The sequence below is a fragment of the Nyctibius grandis genome, chromosome 8, assembly GCF_013368605.1.
Source record: "Nyctibius grandis isolate bNycGra1 chromosome 8, bNycGra1.pri, whole genome shotgun sequence".
NCBI lineage: Eukaryota > Metazoa > Chordata > Aves > Nyctibiiformes > Nyctibiidae > Nyctibius > Nyctibius grandis.
In genome coordinates, this window is record NC_090665.1 from 44234416 (window position 1) to 44251607 (window position 17192).

Below are 17192 nucleotides of genomic sequence, written 5' to 3' on the forward strand. Positions count from 1 at the left end.
CCTGTGAAACGCCAGCATGGGATGGACTGGGAGAGAACGGAAAAACACAACGGTACAGAAAGACTGTAATTCCAGGTGTAGTTAGTAAAGACAGCGGTCTAAGAAGGTAAAAGAGTGGACAGCAGATATCTCAGAGGAAAGGCAGCAGCATCTTGGACTGAAAGAGGAGGAAGGGGCTGGGGTGCCCAGGCTGGATGCTCTGCCAGGGCAGCCACAGGGCTGCCATTCCCCGGAGCAGCTCCTTAGCTCTGCCTCCTGCCCCATGGGGGAGTGCTGCAGCAAAGTCCCGTGAAGCTCTCAATCCTTTGGTGGTGTTCTCATACACTTAGGGCACCCCTTGGGCACCTGAGAGAGTTCTGTGACAAAAAGAAACAGCCATTTATTTGAAAAGAGGTTCAATTTAATGAACCATGGCTACTACACAACACGTAGGGGACAGAGAGAGCACACAACCATCCTCCCTGACAGGTAGCAGCTACAACCTGGATGCTTCCTCACACACAGTTTTAGGACATGCTCTTCCTCTCCCCAGGCAGCATTACAAGGGTTAAGGATCAGGGTAGGCAAAGCAGGGTGGGCTAGGGCAGGTGGACAGCCTGCCTAAGTCCTCACATCTAACTCCATCCCCATTTAAAGCCTTTTCCGTACATGGTTGGAAAGGCTCTTTCCAGAGAAGACTGGTACCTTCTCCTCTGTATTAGTGTGTAATGGGGCAAGTGAGGCCCAGAGAGGTTGAAGTGACTTGCCTGGCATCACCCAGCAAGATAATGACACAACTGAAATGAACCCCACGGACTCCAGAGTGCCAGGCCAGTGCCCTGCTGTTCCCCTGACCACGCTGTCTTCTCCTCGAGGATTAAATCCCTCCTCTGGACATCTAACAGGGCACAATACCACTGCAGACTAACACGGATTGCAGAGCAAGTCACTGGTCTTCATATTACAGCAGCTCTGTGTACTTGGATGCTTTTTAGTACCCTTAGGAGATCTTTCTCTTCTCATTGCATGTGAAGACTTCCACCAACATTAACATGCTGTTCCTTGAGGTGTGGGTGATTGTTGCAGCCACTCTGGAGTGGCACCTGATCCTTAAAACACTCTCAGGAGTGAGAATCATACTGGAGACAAGTATTTGATCCAAAGGCCTGTGAAAGTATATGCACAAGGAACTCAGTCCATGGAGATGACTGAACTCGAGCAATGTCTGCAGAGAAACAAGGATGTCCAAGGCTCAGCCTAAGATTCCTTTGGTCACGAATATCCTGCTAAAAGAAAAAACAGGAATTTTCTTCAATTCCTGCAGCTTTCAAATATCTACTCATATCTTCATTGAATGCAGAAGAGCCACAGATTAATACAAATGGCTTTCTTCGACAGGAATTTATTATCGTCTTCATCAAGTCTTCATTGAGACGACCAGTGTATGTGTTTTCCTGATAGCTCCAAGGAAGTTTTTCCAGTGATGTTTCCTGAAAAGACAAAAGGTTTGCAGTGTGCCAGGCTAAAAAGGACAACTGATTGCTTAAAGCCGAATCTCCCTCTTCCCCTCCGAGTACTGCACAGGACATTTGTCACCCCTGTGACTCCATCCAGGTAGAACTAACCCATCTTGAGAGCGACATTCCTCTTCCAAAGCCCAGATCAAATCTTTCCCTGTCACAAGACCTAGCCACTCACTCAGAGCGGGCTGAACAAAACCGGGGTGTAACTATTGCCAAGAAACACCGCAGCACCTTCTCCTTGGAGAACCACTTCCCACTGTGTCTATTCTATTTCCAAGTCTTAAATCCCAAGTCTATTCCTCTCTACTGCCTCCTCCATTCCCAAGTCTCTCTCAGTCCCATCCCCCTTGACCAAAACCAAAAGAAGCCAGCCCTGCTTCAAACACAGCTCTGATCCCATGAGAAGTGTTAGACCCCATGGTGTTAGATCCAGCAGGAACTCCCCTACTGCTATTAATTAGAAGCAGAAGGTGCTCAGATGTGGTGGTGACAGGCAGTAGAGAGAAATACTGAGACAGACAGATATATAATCCTAAAAGGGGGGATGCACGAGTCAGTGCTGGGCTACAACAAACCTGCTGAGAGAAGAGAAGAAAGGGAGAGATGTACATGCAAGGCAGACAGTGTTGACAGGGGTCAGGTGGGTTTCTTGCCCTTCACTGATTGAATTTCAAGATCTCCTCATGCTCTTGAGACAGCACTGTCCTGAAAAGGGTATTTAAGCTATGTCACCAGAGACAATTACCAGCTACGCTCCTATAGAGCGGCTGAGGGGGTGCCTAAGCCACAAGTACGTTTTTCTATACCTAGTCTCAACTTGACAAGGCCATATGTGGAACATAATGTATGAGGCAGATCCACCATGAGAGATACAAAAAATGATTCATCTGAGAAACTAAAAATGCAATGGGATTCATTCCCTTAGCATAAATAATTCTTTCTAAATCCTCCCTGCAATGAATCCTCATTTCTGAGGGAACTAATTTTCAACTACAAAATCTGTGCAGAACACAGGCAACTTTGGGACCAAATGGAAATTAAAAAGACACTCAAAATGTAAGACCACTGAGAGGTATGCCCTCATCCCATGGATTTGGCAGAAAAAAAAAATAGTTTTACAGAGGGGGAAACAACTTTAAGAAGTTTAAAAATGGGTCAGCTGGGAAAAATAATTGCTGGGAAGTTGGTGCTAACATAGTAGAAGAAGAGAGCTCTAGCCATGAGCAATGAATGGAAGATAAGGACAGATTAAGGCACTGGTATTAGGAAAGAAGAAATGGTTTATTTGCCGTGAGACTCCCAGAGTCATGTTGTCTTTGCACAAACGTTCAGGTGAAGCATCAACTGTCTGAAGTGTGGGGAGGGAATAATCAATCAGTAGGTCCATCGAACAGAACAGCTACCAAGGAGGTAAAGAGGAGCAAGCAGCAATGATTGCTACCCTGAAATCCTCCAGACTGGTAGCAGCGTAAGAACACGTAGCAGATTTACGAACAGCAGCTACTGGATCACAAACTAGCCTTGATGACTGGGAAAGAACTAAGATCACGCTCACGAAAAAGCAGAGGAGGCAGCGGCTCATCCAGCACACAGAACCCTCACACAAACACGCTTCATATCCATTTGTTTACCTGGCTTAGGATGTAAAATATCCTGATGTTCCAGTATCGAGCCAGATCCTGGAGAAGAGGTTTCAAATAAATTTTGTCAAACGTACGGAAGCAGCCAACAAGAGTTACAAAGGTTTCATCCTCTTCATCATCCGTTATGGACTGCAGGATGGGAAGCATTGGTGCGAGGCCGGTACCGGACGCCAGCATGAGGAGTTCTCCATGCTGACAATAAACCAGAGAATTTTGAGTGAGCTGTGGTGACTGGAAATGGACATGCTCGTGGTTGGTTCCTCCTTGCTGCCACACTGGTAAAGGTCCCCTCGAGAGAGAATGTATTGGAAGGTCATGAACTGGTAAAGTCAAATCTCAGAATGTATTTTTCTGCAAAGGTTACAGATAGCACTTTTAGGGTTTATATCTCAAATCTAATGAAACTGGATTTTACCCAAATATAATAATTTATCCTAACTTCAGCCTTGATTTCAGTTAATTTATATTTCAGTTTCAACTCTGCAGTACACTTTGCTGACCCACTGAGTCTTGTTTTCCCACTGGAAATGCTCCCTGTGTTTATCTTGGATGCTGCAAAGTACAATCCTGAATGTTCTCTGGAGGAACTGGTTTCTCCTCCATCGTGATCCACATATCTTCCTGGTGCATTATCTCACTTTTCTCAAAGAGCTACCAGCAGCACACAGTGCTTCCCACCTGCAAGGGGGGACATTCACTCTACTTGGGACAGGGATGTTCAGGCAGTAAGGTGCTGTGCATGGCAGGTTCTTCTACAGCAAGTTGTTTTAGATATTGCTTAGGTGCTTTGCAAACTGCATATACACAGATCACCCAGGCAGCCCCTGAACACAGCCACTTCTAGTCATGACTGCTGTGTTCTGTCCCAAATAATTATCTGGAAGCTTTTAAGAAGAGAAGGCAACAGCAGCCTAAAACAGCAGGGAGAGTATTTCAGGAAGCAGAACACAATTGCTCTGCATGGAGCTTGGTCACTGGGATCTTACAGCCTTATTTTGGAGCGGGGTGGGGGTGGGGGTAAGAAAAAACAAGGCTTTGGGATCTTAATGACCAGTGTTTCAATTTTGCTCCTGACTTGAAAGGTCAGAATTAAGTAACCAAATTAGTATGTGTGAGAAGCCTTCCCCTGAAACTGGATCTGCATTTCTTTTCAGGGAGCCTGGTATCAGCAGGTGGGATCAACATTTGCAGAGTGGCTGGGTGACGTGACACCTCACTGGAGGTGCTACAGTTCCAGGGAACACCCAAGAGAGAAAAAGACCAACACCTCCCCTTCGCTTGTGCTCAGTCACAAAACAGCAACGTGGTTCAAACGAGGCAAAAACTGATCCACGCTCATTGCTGGTGCAAAGTTAAGCTCCCTTTGTTAAACATGTTGTGAACTTCTAATGCAAGTGATGAACAGACAGCCTTGCTAATACTTCCCAGTCTCCCATCCACCTCCCTCTCCTCTTCCTTCTTAAATATTCTGCAGTTCAATAAGGTGTACTTTCTCCAGCTGACTGCTAATGCTGTAGCACTGTACAGTAATCCAGGAAGTCCCTAAAATAATCACAAAAGCAGTAATCCAATTGATGTCCTCCCTTTAGAGTATTAAACAAAGCTAGCTGCCACACGCTGAAACATCCTATGTCTCTCAGGGAACTAACCTTATTAGGTCGATATGGGAACCCTCCAAACGGCCCACGCCAAAAGACCACGTCTCCTTTCTTCCACGTTTTTATGTATTGTGACATTAGCCCAGCTTCATAGCACTCATAAAAAACATTGCACAAAAGAAAAGAATAATTATACTCTGTTGGAAAGTTTCCCAGCTTAAAGCCAATTATAAAGTTATCTACATTTAAACAAGAAGGGGGCAAAAAAAAAACATTTCATGCATTTAAAAAGAAAGACCATTCTATTTGAAAAATAACTTAAAGTTATACTCAAAACAAAGACATTTAAATCAAATCATATTGGATCCATTCCAGCTTGACTATATGTAAACACAACCCACTCTCACGCAGTCTGAATTTCCAAAACTGGAAAAAGCTTATCAGAGTTCTTGCTTACAAAGCATACAGAGAAGAGTGTCTTGAATGCAAAGCACAGTCCAAGCCTTCAAGTGTTCTCCAAATCTTGGGGTATGGGGTCTGGAAATGCCCTCTGGGTACTGATAGTTATATAAACACTGCATAGCTCTTGCTTTACTTCAGTCTCTCAGATGCTGTGTTGATACAATTAGTGACCCAAAGTCAGGTTTCTCATTTATAAAACTCTTGTTTCCAAAACAGATCATCTGGATGCTAAGGGGTGCCTTCATATTTTCATAAAACTATGTTAATGTGGGCCTCACAGAAGAAAAACATTAACAAAAAATGGCCTTACTTTCTATGAGGCACAAACAATATTATCTAGGCTTTTGCCTGCAGGAATGCTAACCTCACTCGTGACTGATGAGGAAGGGTCGGTGCTTGCTAGCAGAGAAGCAAGGAGAGGCTGGCAAATGAAGGGCTCATCCAAGCACTCTTGTTGCTATGTGCTGGATGTATAGGTATGTCCTATATGTATGACCACTTTATGGTTAATGAGAACAAACGAGAGTAAAAGAACAGCCACAGTCTCTGGGTCTGGCCCGAGAACAAGGGCTGGTCCAAACAGCAAGAGCAGATAAGCCCAACAGCTGCGGCAGACAACTGGTCTCGCACAGAGGCGATGCCGCTGATAAGCCTGAGGAAGAGCAACACAACCAGAAGTCAAAAGATGAGATATGACACAAGCCTTTGAAGACTCCAGCCCCTATGAAAGAAGCATATTTTGGGGTATTTTCTGCACGCGCATTGGACAGAAGCCCAGCTCCACACCCCAGTGCCTTGGCTGGCCACCAAGCTGCACTGCAGGCAAACAGAACTGGTAAACCACAAAGCAGCTAAGAAAAGTGAGTGAGTGAGCATGTGCTTGTGCTTGCAAGCAGTGTTAGCTAATAAAGAACGTAGATGCTCCTCCCCTCCTAACAACCTCACTAAACAAGATACCTGCAGTATTAACAATTATTAGCACCAGTTGTTACATTCAAAAGGTAAATGTGTAACACACACATCCAGGCTCTGAGTTCCTGTCAGAACCATTTTACGTTCAGAGGGCTCTGGGCAGGTACTAAGTCCCATGCAAAGAGTGTGCAGTTGCATCAAAGAAGCAGTATTTTGTACCTACCTTCTTCTAATACACATGGATACTGAAGGCAAGAGCAGAAAAGTCAGCCCCACTTATTGCCTGCTCCCAATGGACCAGGGTAATAGAAACTAAAACAATCCTTCTTTCACCAAAATTATTTCCAAAAATTGAAGTGAGAAGTGACAGAGTGGGTTTAAAATGAATTTTTCTAAATAAAAAGAAAAAAAATAACTATCTCCTGGGGGAAAACTTCTGCACCCAGTTTTCCATGGAGAGAAACCCTAACATTACAAAATCACTCAAAAAGAGGGTTATGTTCTGTAAATGGCAACTCCCTCACTCTTAACTGTAGTATCACAAATGCAATGCTATAATAACAGGAGCCAGAAGGGTTTGAACAGTGCTTGGATTGCGTAGTAATAATAATAATAATATAGTACTTTCCAAAATTGCCTGAATAGTCTGAAATATATCACAACCTACAGAGTGAGTTATAAAAATGGGGTGCTTTACACTGGGTGTTACCAGCCTCTTTTGTCACTGCCAGAGAATAACTATAGCTCCCATTGGGATGAAAGGTTCTATATAAAGGAAAGGTATTATTACAATCATTACTATTATTATCGAAATGCAAAACCTGTGCGTAATAAGCAAGTATACATGAAATCTCACAGTCATCCTGTGAACGTATCCTATTAATGCAACTTCAAGTGCAACATTTCTCTCCCCTACCACACACCGATTGCCACAAGAATGGTGAAATGACCCTCCCACAGGTGTCTTACAGAAGCTGTATGCTTTTCTGAAGAACAGGGTTTGTGTTTGAACGTATAATGCGTTATAAACCCCAAAAATGTGAAATCCTGGAAGACAGGCAGAGGAAAAGTGGTCACTCCCTGCAAGCCACCTGGGATACCCAGCACTCTGAATTTCACTCCTATACTGAAGTCTCTGCCTGCCCTGAGGAATCACTAGTGACACACAAATGCAGTATTGGAAAAAATTTTCTTCAATTCGATATTCTCCACACAAAGTAATCATTTATGAGGGCCCTGCAGACTTTATTCAGACAAATTTCCAGCCAAGCTCTCCTATAAAATCCTTTTGAACTCAACCAGCATTTTGTTGTGGCCTCCAGAAGGGCCAGGACACTTGTCCAAAACGGGGCTCTGCCACCCCATCCACCCTGATAGGTGCAACCTGTGCCCGTGGGCCATGTCTCTGCCCCGTGGGCCATAGGGACCCTCTCAGACCGCAGGCAGCTCCAGAGCCCTACTCACAAACCAGAAACAGCTGTTTACTGTCTGGCTACATTTTTACACAAAATGATTTTTTTTTCAGAGGAGTCTTCTTAAAGCAAAATACAGGGTGGGGGGTAACAGCTGGGCAAAGACTTCCCAAAATCAGTGGTTCAACTGGACTGGCAACTGGGTGCAATTTCAAAGACAAAAGGCAAAATGAAATCATGGAAGTGGAATGGGCACCTCTTTCCACACGGGTGACCACAGGGCTCCCAAAAGGCTCTCCCAAGTGCTTAACAGGGCTATGCTGCAAAGCTCTTACTTGTGTGTCACCTTCCTCTGCTTTCAGTTTTGTGGGAAAAACTGAAATTTTTATCAGCAAAGCACAACTGCTTCAAAACAACACTGAACCAGCCCATAAGGGATTTAAGAGAGTCTCACTTGAAGTGCTGACAGCGTGCTTAGTTCCTAAAGAAAACAGAGGCCCCGGCACCTTAGACTCTAATCCATATTGTCCAGGCTTACTTACTTTCATTAAGACTTCAAAGTACCCTTCTGCATTCCCTGGGCTAATTGGAGTGTAGGCTCGCTGGACCTCCACACCGTTCACCATTCCTCTGAGAAGAGAAATACAGGAACCCACTGTGACTTGGGTCAGTGACTGGTATGACCAAACTTCTGCAGTTCTCTGGGGAAACGAGGGAGGCAGCAGGTCTTTTTCCCAACAGCCCAGCCTGTGCACAGATGCAAAACATTCCCCTTCCAGAGGTAAAAAATCCAGGGGGAACATAATGGCTAAATGCACCTTTTGTTTTCCTGGTGGTGGCCCCAGCTGTACCACACATTCAGCTCTTGGACACACCCCTGAAAGGATGTTTGAGCCGTTTTGTGAGGAACGGCCAAAGGTGCAAGAGTGGCAAAGGGGAGAGAAAATGCTTTCATGGTAAGTTTGCTGTCCCTTTTGGGCTGGGGTCCGCTTTCCTTTCTGTGTTTGTGCAGCACCTGGTAATTAAATAATGAAAGCCAGGGCACAGCCTTGACCTGAGGTCTTGTCAATATACACTGTATTTTCCTGCAAGTCTTCTCTTTCCACAGAATATATCCACCCTGCTCTTTACTACTGACTCCGGTAATTGACTGAAGTGACCGACCTTTTCCTCTGCTGTATGATGAGAGATGGCTGAAGGGAGAAGCGTGTACTTTCAGCAGCCAGCCAGCTGTATACATCAGCTGTTAACGTACAAATAACGTCAACAGATACAGATCAATGGCATCATAACATGACTTTTTCTATCTGGCAATGATCACCACAGATGGCTGAGAGAGACATAAACTTTTCCCAGGTGGCTCCTTTCTGGCAAGCAATAAACTATGCAGGAGGGTTGTTTTGTTAGAAATCAGTCAGGAAACGCCTGGACACCGGCGGGTAACACCCCGGGTGCTGAGTTACCCCAAGACAGAGAGTTTAAAACACTGAGCTCTGAGGTAAGCGCAGCTCATTGTCTTCATCCCAACATGCTGGAGTAAATCATCTGTTGTAACCTCTATTCTTTGACTCTTTCTTTCTGCAAATGGATTTTCTTAATCACACCTAGTTCTTTCTGACCCACCGATGCAAGGATAATGCTGAAGAAAAATACAGCTTTGGAATGGCTTTTACCATAAAATTAGTTGAGCTAACGAGCTCACGAGTTCTTTCATCTGTGTCACTGTGGAGGTACAGAAATTATGATTTGCCTGGTATGAAGCCTTTGTCTATTGACAAAACCCTGTGTATTGGGTTACATAATGCAGACTGTTTAACTAGCACAGAGAACAATACCTTAACACGATATGTTGTCCTAAACTCAATCGCAGACTGCTATTTCCCGGCAATTCAAATCTGTACTGGTAGGTGTCCTCTGTTAGCTGCTCCACCGAGCTTATGTTGAATGCAGTAAATGTATCTGGATTCAGTTCTGAATTATTGCTCTGCAAGAACAACAATGAATAATTACTTGGTTAGATGGTGTCTTTTATTATTTCATTTTTCTTTGGAAGCAAACACGTGTGCTAATTTAGTGCCAGAGATACTCAGGACTCCAGAAGAACATGTATTAAATGCTGGGGCCCAGCACAAATTTCAGCTCTCTGCTGATTCATTATAATGTTCCGTGGCACACACTTTGGGATCTCGCATTTTTCCTCCCCCTTTTTAAATTACATTTTTTACACCTTACAGCAAGGTCATCCTATCATGACTCACCGCAATCATTTTCTCATGTCTGGAAACAAACAGAAATAATACTGCTAAAAGAGCTGAGCGCTGCTTTGGGGGCAACTTTGAAACCTACTGATGACCACTGTGAATAGGAAATACCGTTAGCTGTTTCAACGCTGATCATTTTTGCTTGACCCAGCATAGTTAATCTTATGTAAAAGGGCCCTGACAAGCTTTAAGTTATACTCTGAAGACAACTACTCCACCACACACAACGCAGATTTTTTCATCCTCAAAGTATGAGTCTAAAAAAACAAGAAAAGATTAAAAAGGTCAGGAAAACGGAGCTTCCCCGAGGAAACTGTCAGCAGAGAAAATGGTGATTCTTTGTACCTTCCACCCATTCCCACTTTCCAGAGCAGCTGGCTCTGGCTGCCGGGGGTACCCCAGCAAGGAGAAGCTGCAGACCCAGGGCTGTAATGCGACACCAGGGCGAACTCGACACTTGGAAAATCCCGTTACAGCAGGGAGAGAGCGGGCGAGGGGGAGGGTGGGTGCGAAGGCAGAGTTTGGGGAATTGCCTTTAGAGCCTTCTCTTAAGACATCGCTTTAATCTATTGCTGCATCCCTCACCCATCACCACAACCCCACACGCTAACAAGTATGATCAAAGCACTGGCTTTAGGATGTGATGAAGATAAATTGACCTGCTCCTTCTTTTCCATGAGGAGGCTTTTGTCTTGCTTTGCTTTGGCCCTCTCCCATTGTGCCAGCTCCCTCTCATACACATCATAGATGCAGGGTTTGCAGCCACTGCCGCAGCACTGGGATGGAGAAGGTTCCTGGGGTTTGAGAGCCAGCCAGTCATCCTCATTTCCACTCATCTGCAAAACACAAGCCCTGCATCAAAAACAGCACGATGAAGGGCAGCACGTGCTCATCAGCCAAGCATTATTTGGAGAAGGACTGAGAAATCCCTCTTGAGCATCTTGCATGTGTATCCCAGGGGACTCAGAAAACTGAAAGCCTGTGAGCCGACCTGCAACGCTCCATTTTCGTCCAAGTGCTTGCTGCCTCTGCCTTGTCTGGTGCAGGAATGCCAGACATCACAGCCGCACACCCAGAGCTGCACTGCAGACTGCAGCCCAGCCTCAGGCTCTGCTTCTCAGCCTGGCTGCCCAGCAAAGCTACCTCCGGCAGCAGCAGGCACACACTTATTCCTGCTTGTTCTGACACGATGATTCCCAACAAAAGAGTGGCCTGGTCACCCGGAGCAGAAACATCTTAAAAATCTGCAGCTCGGTCACCAAGAACAGACAGCGAACCCCAACCACCACGACATGGCCTGCCAGAGCACTGCTTTAAAACGGGGGAGGGCAGTGAGCTGAAAGTGGGGTTTAGAGCCAAGAGACTAGAGGCAAACGTGGTAAAATCACAGCAAACAAATGCTTCGGTTATGAGCAGATTCTCGTCTGGTTTTAAACACAGACAGGTAGAAAACAGCAAGCAGCACAGGCAGCGAGTCCTTTATCCCTTAGCGCTACCCTTGCTTCATACAGAGCTGTACTCAAACCAAATGCTCCTCAAACCCAAATCACACTGCAGACCTCTCAGAGACTCCACGATTTTTACACAATGGCTGGCTTAACGCTGTTCCCAACATTTGTATCTGTATCACTTAAACACAAGGAGGTCCAGAGGAAATTATAAAGCCCCGGGTGAGGAGGCTGAGGAAGAGAACACTTAGCACTTAGAGCAGCTTCATTTTCAAGGTGAATTAATTAACTAACCTTCACCCCTGCAACACAAATACACTTATTCTAATGTTACAGGGGGAGAAGAGGGAACCAAAGGGCGAGTGGTCCTGCTCACCACCGCGGCCAACAGTTCCGTGCCCCCTGAGCGGGGCCGGGGGCCCTGAGCACCCCCGGCTCCTCTGAGGGCTGTGAGAGGGGGGCCCCGACCAGGCCGCGGGTGGAGCCCGGAGCCCCCAGCCTCGGGCTTGGCCAGGGTTACAGAGTCCCGAGCACTTACTGAGCGTGCCCGGAGGCTCGGGCCCGGCGCCCCGCAGGCAGAGCCGCCCCGTCCCCGCAGGGCCCCCGCCCGCCCCGGGGCACAGGCCCCGGCCCGGCCCCACACGGCGCATCGGCAGGCCCCAGGGGCCCCCGCCAAGAGCCCGTCTCCCAACTGCCCACCCTCCCATACGAGAAGGGAGGCGCCTTCCCCCGCCCTCCTCCTGGCTCACCAACACGGCACCTGCCCTGCAGCCGCCGTCGCCAGGCACTTTGCCGACCCTCCCTTATCCCGCGGCGCCTGTCCGCCATTGGCGGCCTCCGCCGTCAGTCACCTGGAGGGGAAGGGGGGGCGTAAGCCCGCCCGCGCTCCCGCCGTGCCGCGCGCGCCAAGATGGCGGCGGGCGAGCGTTGAGGCGGCGGAGGGAGGATGGCGGCGGCGGCGGGGCCGATGGCGCTGGGGCGGGCGGGGGCGGTGGCGCCGATGGCGCTGGGGCGGGCGGGAGCGGCGGCGGCGGCGCGGGGCTGCGGCCTCCTTACCCGCGGCATCCTCATCTGCGCGGCGCCGCCTCGTCACCGCGGGCCGCTGCCGCGCACGCCCTGGACCACCCGCGGGCCGCCGCCGGAGGAGCTGGCCCGGGCGGTGGAGCGGCTGCCGGTGCGGGAGCAGGTGGAGCTGGACACCATCACGTACGCCGGGCGGCAGCACTTCGTGCCCGGCCTGGCCCGGCCGCGCTTCCCGCCCTGGGACCGCGGCTGGCACGACCCGTGGCACTCGCCGGGGCCGCGCTACGAGGACATGCCGCTCTACAAGGAGCGCGGCTGCTACATCTGCCACCAGCGCGTCCGCATGCTGGAAGGTACCGGCCCGGCGGCCCTTCCTGCGGGCCTGCTGGCCCTCCTCGCCCCGGGCCACCCCCCAGCGCTGCCCCGGGTCGCGCAGCCTGTTCAAGCACTTGCCCTTCACCCTGCTCAGCTCCTTTCTCCTCCCATAGTGTATAAACACACGAAGAGCCGCCCTGCCTCATGGGCTAACCGCGCTGTCAGCCCCTTGCCAGCCCGCCCGCCGGCCTCGGTAAAACCTATTTTCTTGGTTTTTGTTTCAAGGAGTTCGGCAAGCGCAGTGGCTCACCAAGACGAAGCTGGTGGAGGGCTTACCTCCGCCCGTGCTCAGCATCATTGACAGCCCGGATCACCAGTTTGAGGACCTCGAGGAGGGCGTAAAGCGTGCGATCTCACATGCACGTTTCTGGGACACGACAGAGGTTGCTCCCAGGAGAGAATATTATTGGTAAGTCCTTGGTCATAGGGAAAATCCTTCTGCTGCGTGGTTGTGGCTTTAGCGTAAGCTGGTCAAGCAGGTAACTTAGGAACCAGAGTTTTTAACACTGCAAAGAAAAATTCATACATAGATGTACTGTTGAGAGATTTGCTCACTGTGCAAAACCGTTTAGACCCTTTGTATCAGGTTGTCAGCTTGTAAAACAAACAAACAAAACAACAACAACTAAAAACCCCAGTTCTGGGTATTGACAGCAGTACCAACATGAACACATACCCTACATTAAAGCTTCTTTTAGGCCAAGGTCTGTGTTTCAACTTGAGATCTAGTTGTAGCTGATGCAGAATGTCAGTTTTTTAAATAACTAATGATAAGCATTACCTCTGCCAACTTGGAACAGGACTGGTGTGTGGGATATTAATCTGAAATCTGTGTTAACTGTTTGGAAATGTTATGCTATTTTATGTTTTGCATACAGTAATGTTACAGCATTCATGTCCCAGAAGCATCTGCCTGCCATTATGATAACATTTTTTATGTAACTATTTTTTTTTCTCATTCTGAAGCCCAGTACTGTTTGAAGACTTGCTACATTTGTGTCGGTTAATGTCTATGAAGTATCCTTCTCTGGCTAAAAGAATGTTGGCTAGAAACTACAGGGTAGCGGCTACGTGGGAAAGAGGTTAGTTGCTGCAGTGGTGGAAGCATTTAGCTCTTTCATTAATATAAGAGGGGTAACAAAGCCATAGCCTTTAAGGCTGAGGACTTGGAGAAAATGAAACAATTTCTGGAACCAAGTAATTCTTTCAGTTTTAAATAGTGCTGTAAGGACAGGCTGCCTTGGATGATGTCAGGATACTTGCCCTGAGAAGGCTGTTGGGGTGTTAGACAATATCGACAAGATGGCAGGAGAAGAGAAACAGCGTCTTAGAACTGATTGTTTATTTTTTTGTTCCAAAATCTGTACTGTTGTTTTTCTAAGTATGTTTAGTTAAGAAACTACATGAGCAATTAACATTGGTATTTTAGAGGGAGAATCTACAGCTGAGCTGCTGTTTAAGATGGGTTTGGAGGTGAGGGGGAGAGAGTGAGCCTTGCAGAGCGACTTGCTAGAATGCTACTGCCCAAAAGGGAACATACGTCTTTCCCTAATCTTATTTCAGCGATGTTTGAATGTAGCCTGATTTTCCTCCCCAGAATCCATTCTCCTTCAGGTCCGAGGCCTGAACGGAATACTCATGAACTCTGTAGCCCCAATACCACCAGTAGCCTCTAAGGAGGAGATAGTAGCCACTGAAGAACATACTCTGGAGACCTTCCATCCCATCTCTCCTACAATTGATCTTCAGGAGGTGAACGTGTACAAAGAGCTCAACGATACAGGTAAATCTAGCTGTTGATAGTAATTTTCTGTCAGACTAAGTGTTCGGGTTAGCCTACAGTCCTTGCCCTTCTGCGAGAGAGCTGTGGGTAGGGGGTGGAAGGGAATGAGGGGACAGAGGGGCCGGGCACAGGGTGTGCAGTGCAAGCACTCCAGACCTGTGGAGATTATGTTGTGGCCTAAGCAGGACTGCAGAGAAGAACTTAAATGCTGGCAAATTAACAGTTCCTGAAGATATGGGAGAAAGCATTGGCTGTGTAGTCTGTTACTGAGCGATTCCTGACACGATTATCTGCCATTCAGGTTTTCGAGATGGTTATCCGTACGCTCATCCTCACACTCTGTTCTTCCTGGAATCTGCCAACGTTCGTCCTAGAAGGTTCAGACCAGAACAGCTTCGTGCTAAGATGCTGATGTTTGCTTTTGGCAACGCGCTGGCGAAGGCTAAGGTGCTGTACGGGGTACGTACTGGAGGCTGCTGCTGACTTGCTGGGCCTTGGTTCTTTCTCTAAAGCTGCAGCTAGGAGAAACTATCTTTGAAATCTGAGCTTCCCAGTCCAGAGGACTCACTCTAACCTCCAGGTGTGGTTACTAACGTCTGCTGATCCAGAAAACCAGCGCTCAGCAATGAGCGTGTTCGTGATGTAACATGCATTAGAGTGGTAATGGGTAGGAACCAGGGAGTAGGTTCGACTGTAAAACTCATCACACAGCTCAGTATGTAAATTGATACTTCATTGCTGGCTGAAGGAGGAATTTTAATTAAAATACAAAATCTACATTCAAAACTTGTTTGACTAGAGTAATTTTCTGGGCAAGGTAACAATACATTTATTAAAATCTTGGCTTTAAACCAAGTGGAAGATGCAGAATCAGCAAGTACTCATACAATTCCTGTGGTAACTGGCTTTTTAAACATTCTCCTCCCACCTCCCTTCTTTCCTAGAATGATCCCAAGGTTTTGGAGCAGCCAATAGTGGTGCAAAGCGTTGGCACAGATGGCCAGCTCTTCCAGTTCATGGTGTTCCAGTTAAATACAACAGACCTTGTCTCTAATGATGGCATTAAAAATCTAGTCTGGATTGACCCTGATCAGAATCTGTATGAAAAAGCCCAGTGTGTTCCAGAAGTGAAGAAGAGAGTTGTTACGGTAAGCAAAGCGGAGCGAAACTTGGGGAGTGGTCCTGGAAATCCTACCCTTCCACCTCTGCCGGTGGTTCAGGAGCAGCTGTAGAGCTGCAGTGTGGGTTTTAACCCAGCTGAAGGGACCTGACACAGGCACTGGCCTCGTTCTTAAGCAGATGTTGCTGACAGGGAGTATTTGCGGTGCTGATGTACCACGTAGCGTGCAAACCACACGCTAAGCTAGGTATGAACTCCTCCATAAAGATATCCCCTTCTGTAACCTACCAGCTCATAACATGCTGGTTTAAAATCAGCTCGTGCTTGATGAAGGAAGTGCTTACATGCAACTGACAGCTTTGATGTAGAGTGAACAGAGCACAGTGCTGTCAGCCCCGGTTACGCTGGGAGGGCGTCTCACTTTGATGGGCGCAGGGTTTACGCTGTCTGAGGTGTATACCAGTGGAATTACGCCCCCCCAAACCCATCTGGGGAGGGAGAGCACAGTTTGGAAGCTACCATGTCTGGAGTCTTCTTCAAGCATATTTAAAGCCGTTGTTTGTCTCCATTAATCACTTCACTGCAAACTGAGCATCCATGTCTTTTTCTCTGCAGAAACCCACTGGAATATATGGCTTTCAGCCAGACACATTCAAGAAGTTTCTGGCACTGTATCTGCATGGAACTGTGTGAAATTCAGCTCAAATGAAAATACTTCACCAACTGTACCTGCTGCTGTGCTTTGCCAGAACCATCACATAATTAAAGAAAGGTGGATTAATTTACTTTCAAAAATAAATTATATTGTTACTAAAAGTAAAAAATTTTTTAAACTAAATTGTGCGTGAAGAAACTCTTTCATTTTAGGGGCTCACCTCTGGATTGGGGTGAGAGAGAGTCATCAAATGCATCCTCCTGCACTCTTCCACCATTGCCTAGAAAGAACAGAAGCCAGTCATTATTCCTCTGCGCAGGTTCTGCTCTCGGTGTGCTTTTGCACAGAGCTAGACTCAAACCTATTTTCCGAGTTTGCTTTGAGTACCTCTGATGGCAGTGTGTGTGGAAGAGACTGACAAAGCTTCAGGAGGGGAGCCTGAGACACGAGCCTTTTTCATTCTGCCTGGCTTTTACTTTGTTTTACTCCTAGCTGCTTTGGGATGTGTCGTGCTGCCCTGCGCTTAGTTCCCAAAGCACTTAATCGTTGAGATTGCTTTGTTGGATCTATAGAACCACAGTTCTTTTATCCCTCAATCCCGGATGAAGAGACCTATCCATTTTGGGAAAGTGGTGTGGAATGTAGCGTGAAACTTTGGTGCCTGGTAGCTGGTGTTTGCTGCTAAAAACACAAAGGAAGAGTTTCTTCCTGCCACGCAGAGTTAACTGAGCAGGGAGCATATTCTTTTTAAGATGTAGGGATTAGTGTGGTTTTTGCAAAATGAAGGCTAAATTAGCTCCAGCCATATGTAGCATGTTTTGCAGTTCTGCCCCGATACCCTCCAGCACATGGGAAGGAGTAGGACAGCCTGTGCTATTTTAAGGTGTGGAAGAGCATGTTTCCAAGAAATTCATCTCGCTTCGGGGTCTTGTGTCAGAGACCGGTCTATGCTTTGTGATCTTCTCTGGCCGCCTGGATGAACACCCCAGTTGTGTGTT

The 17192-nt window shown here is 47.2% G+C and overlaps 2 protein-coding genes across 3 annotated transcripts; one reads left to right on the forward strand and one right to left on the reverse strand.

The window, feature by feature from the left end:
- Positions 1-378: 378 nt before the first annotated feature.
- CYB5RL (cytochrome b5 reductase like) lies at positions 379-12031 on the reverse strand. 2 transcript variants are annotated; one of them, XM_068406375.1, is made up of 7 exons: positions 11988-12031; positions 10450-10626; positions 9365-9513; positions 8072-8159; positions 4795-4899; positions 3134-3337; positions 379-1469 (listed from the first exon to the last, which is right to left on the reverse strand). In XM_068406375.1, exons 2-7 carry the CDS (start codon positions 10624-10626, stop codon positions 1266-1268), a joined length of 927 nt encoding a protein of 308 aa, XP_068262476.1. In that variant the 5' UTR covers positions 11988-12031; the 3' UTR covers positions 379-1265. The 2 variants fall into 2 exon arrangements, with proteins under 2 accessions (XP_068262476.1, XP_068262475.1); XM_068406374.1 differs by lacking the exon at positions 11988-12031 and adding an exon at positions 11777-11875.
- A 153-nt stretch (positions 12032-12184) lies between these two features.
- MRPL37 (mitochondrial ribosomal protein L37) lies at positions 12185-16377 on the forward strand. The gene is made up of 7 exons (XM_068407126.1): positions 12185-12614; positions 12862-13045; positions 13603-13718; positions 14234-14419; positions 14721-14878; positions 15364-15567; positions 16155-16377. Exons 1-7 carry the CDS (start codon positions 12185-12187, stop codon positions 16230-16232), a joined length of 1356 nt encoding a protein of 451 aa, XP_068263227.1. The 3' UTR covers positions 16233-16377.
- Positions 16378-17192: the final 815 nt, after the last annotated feature.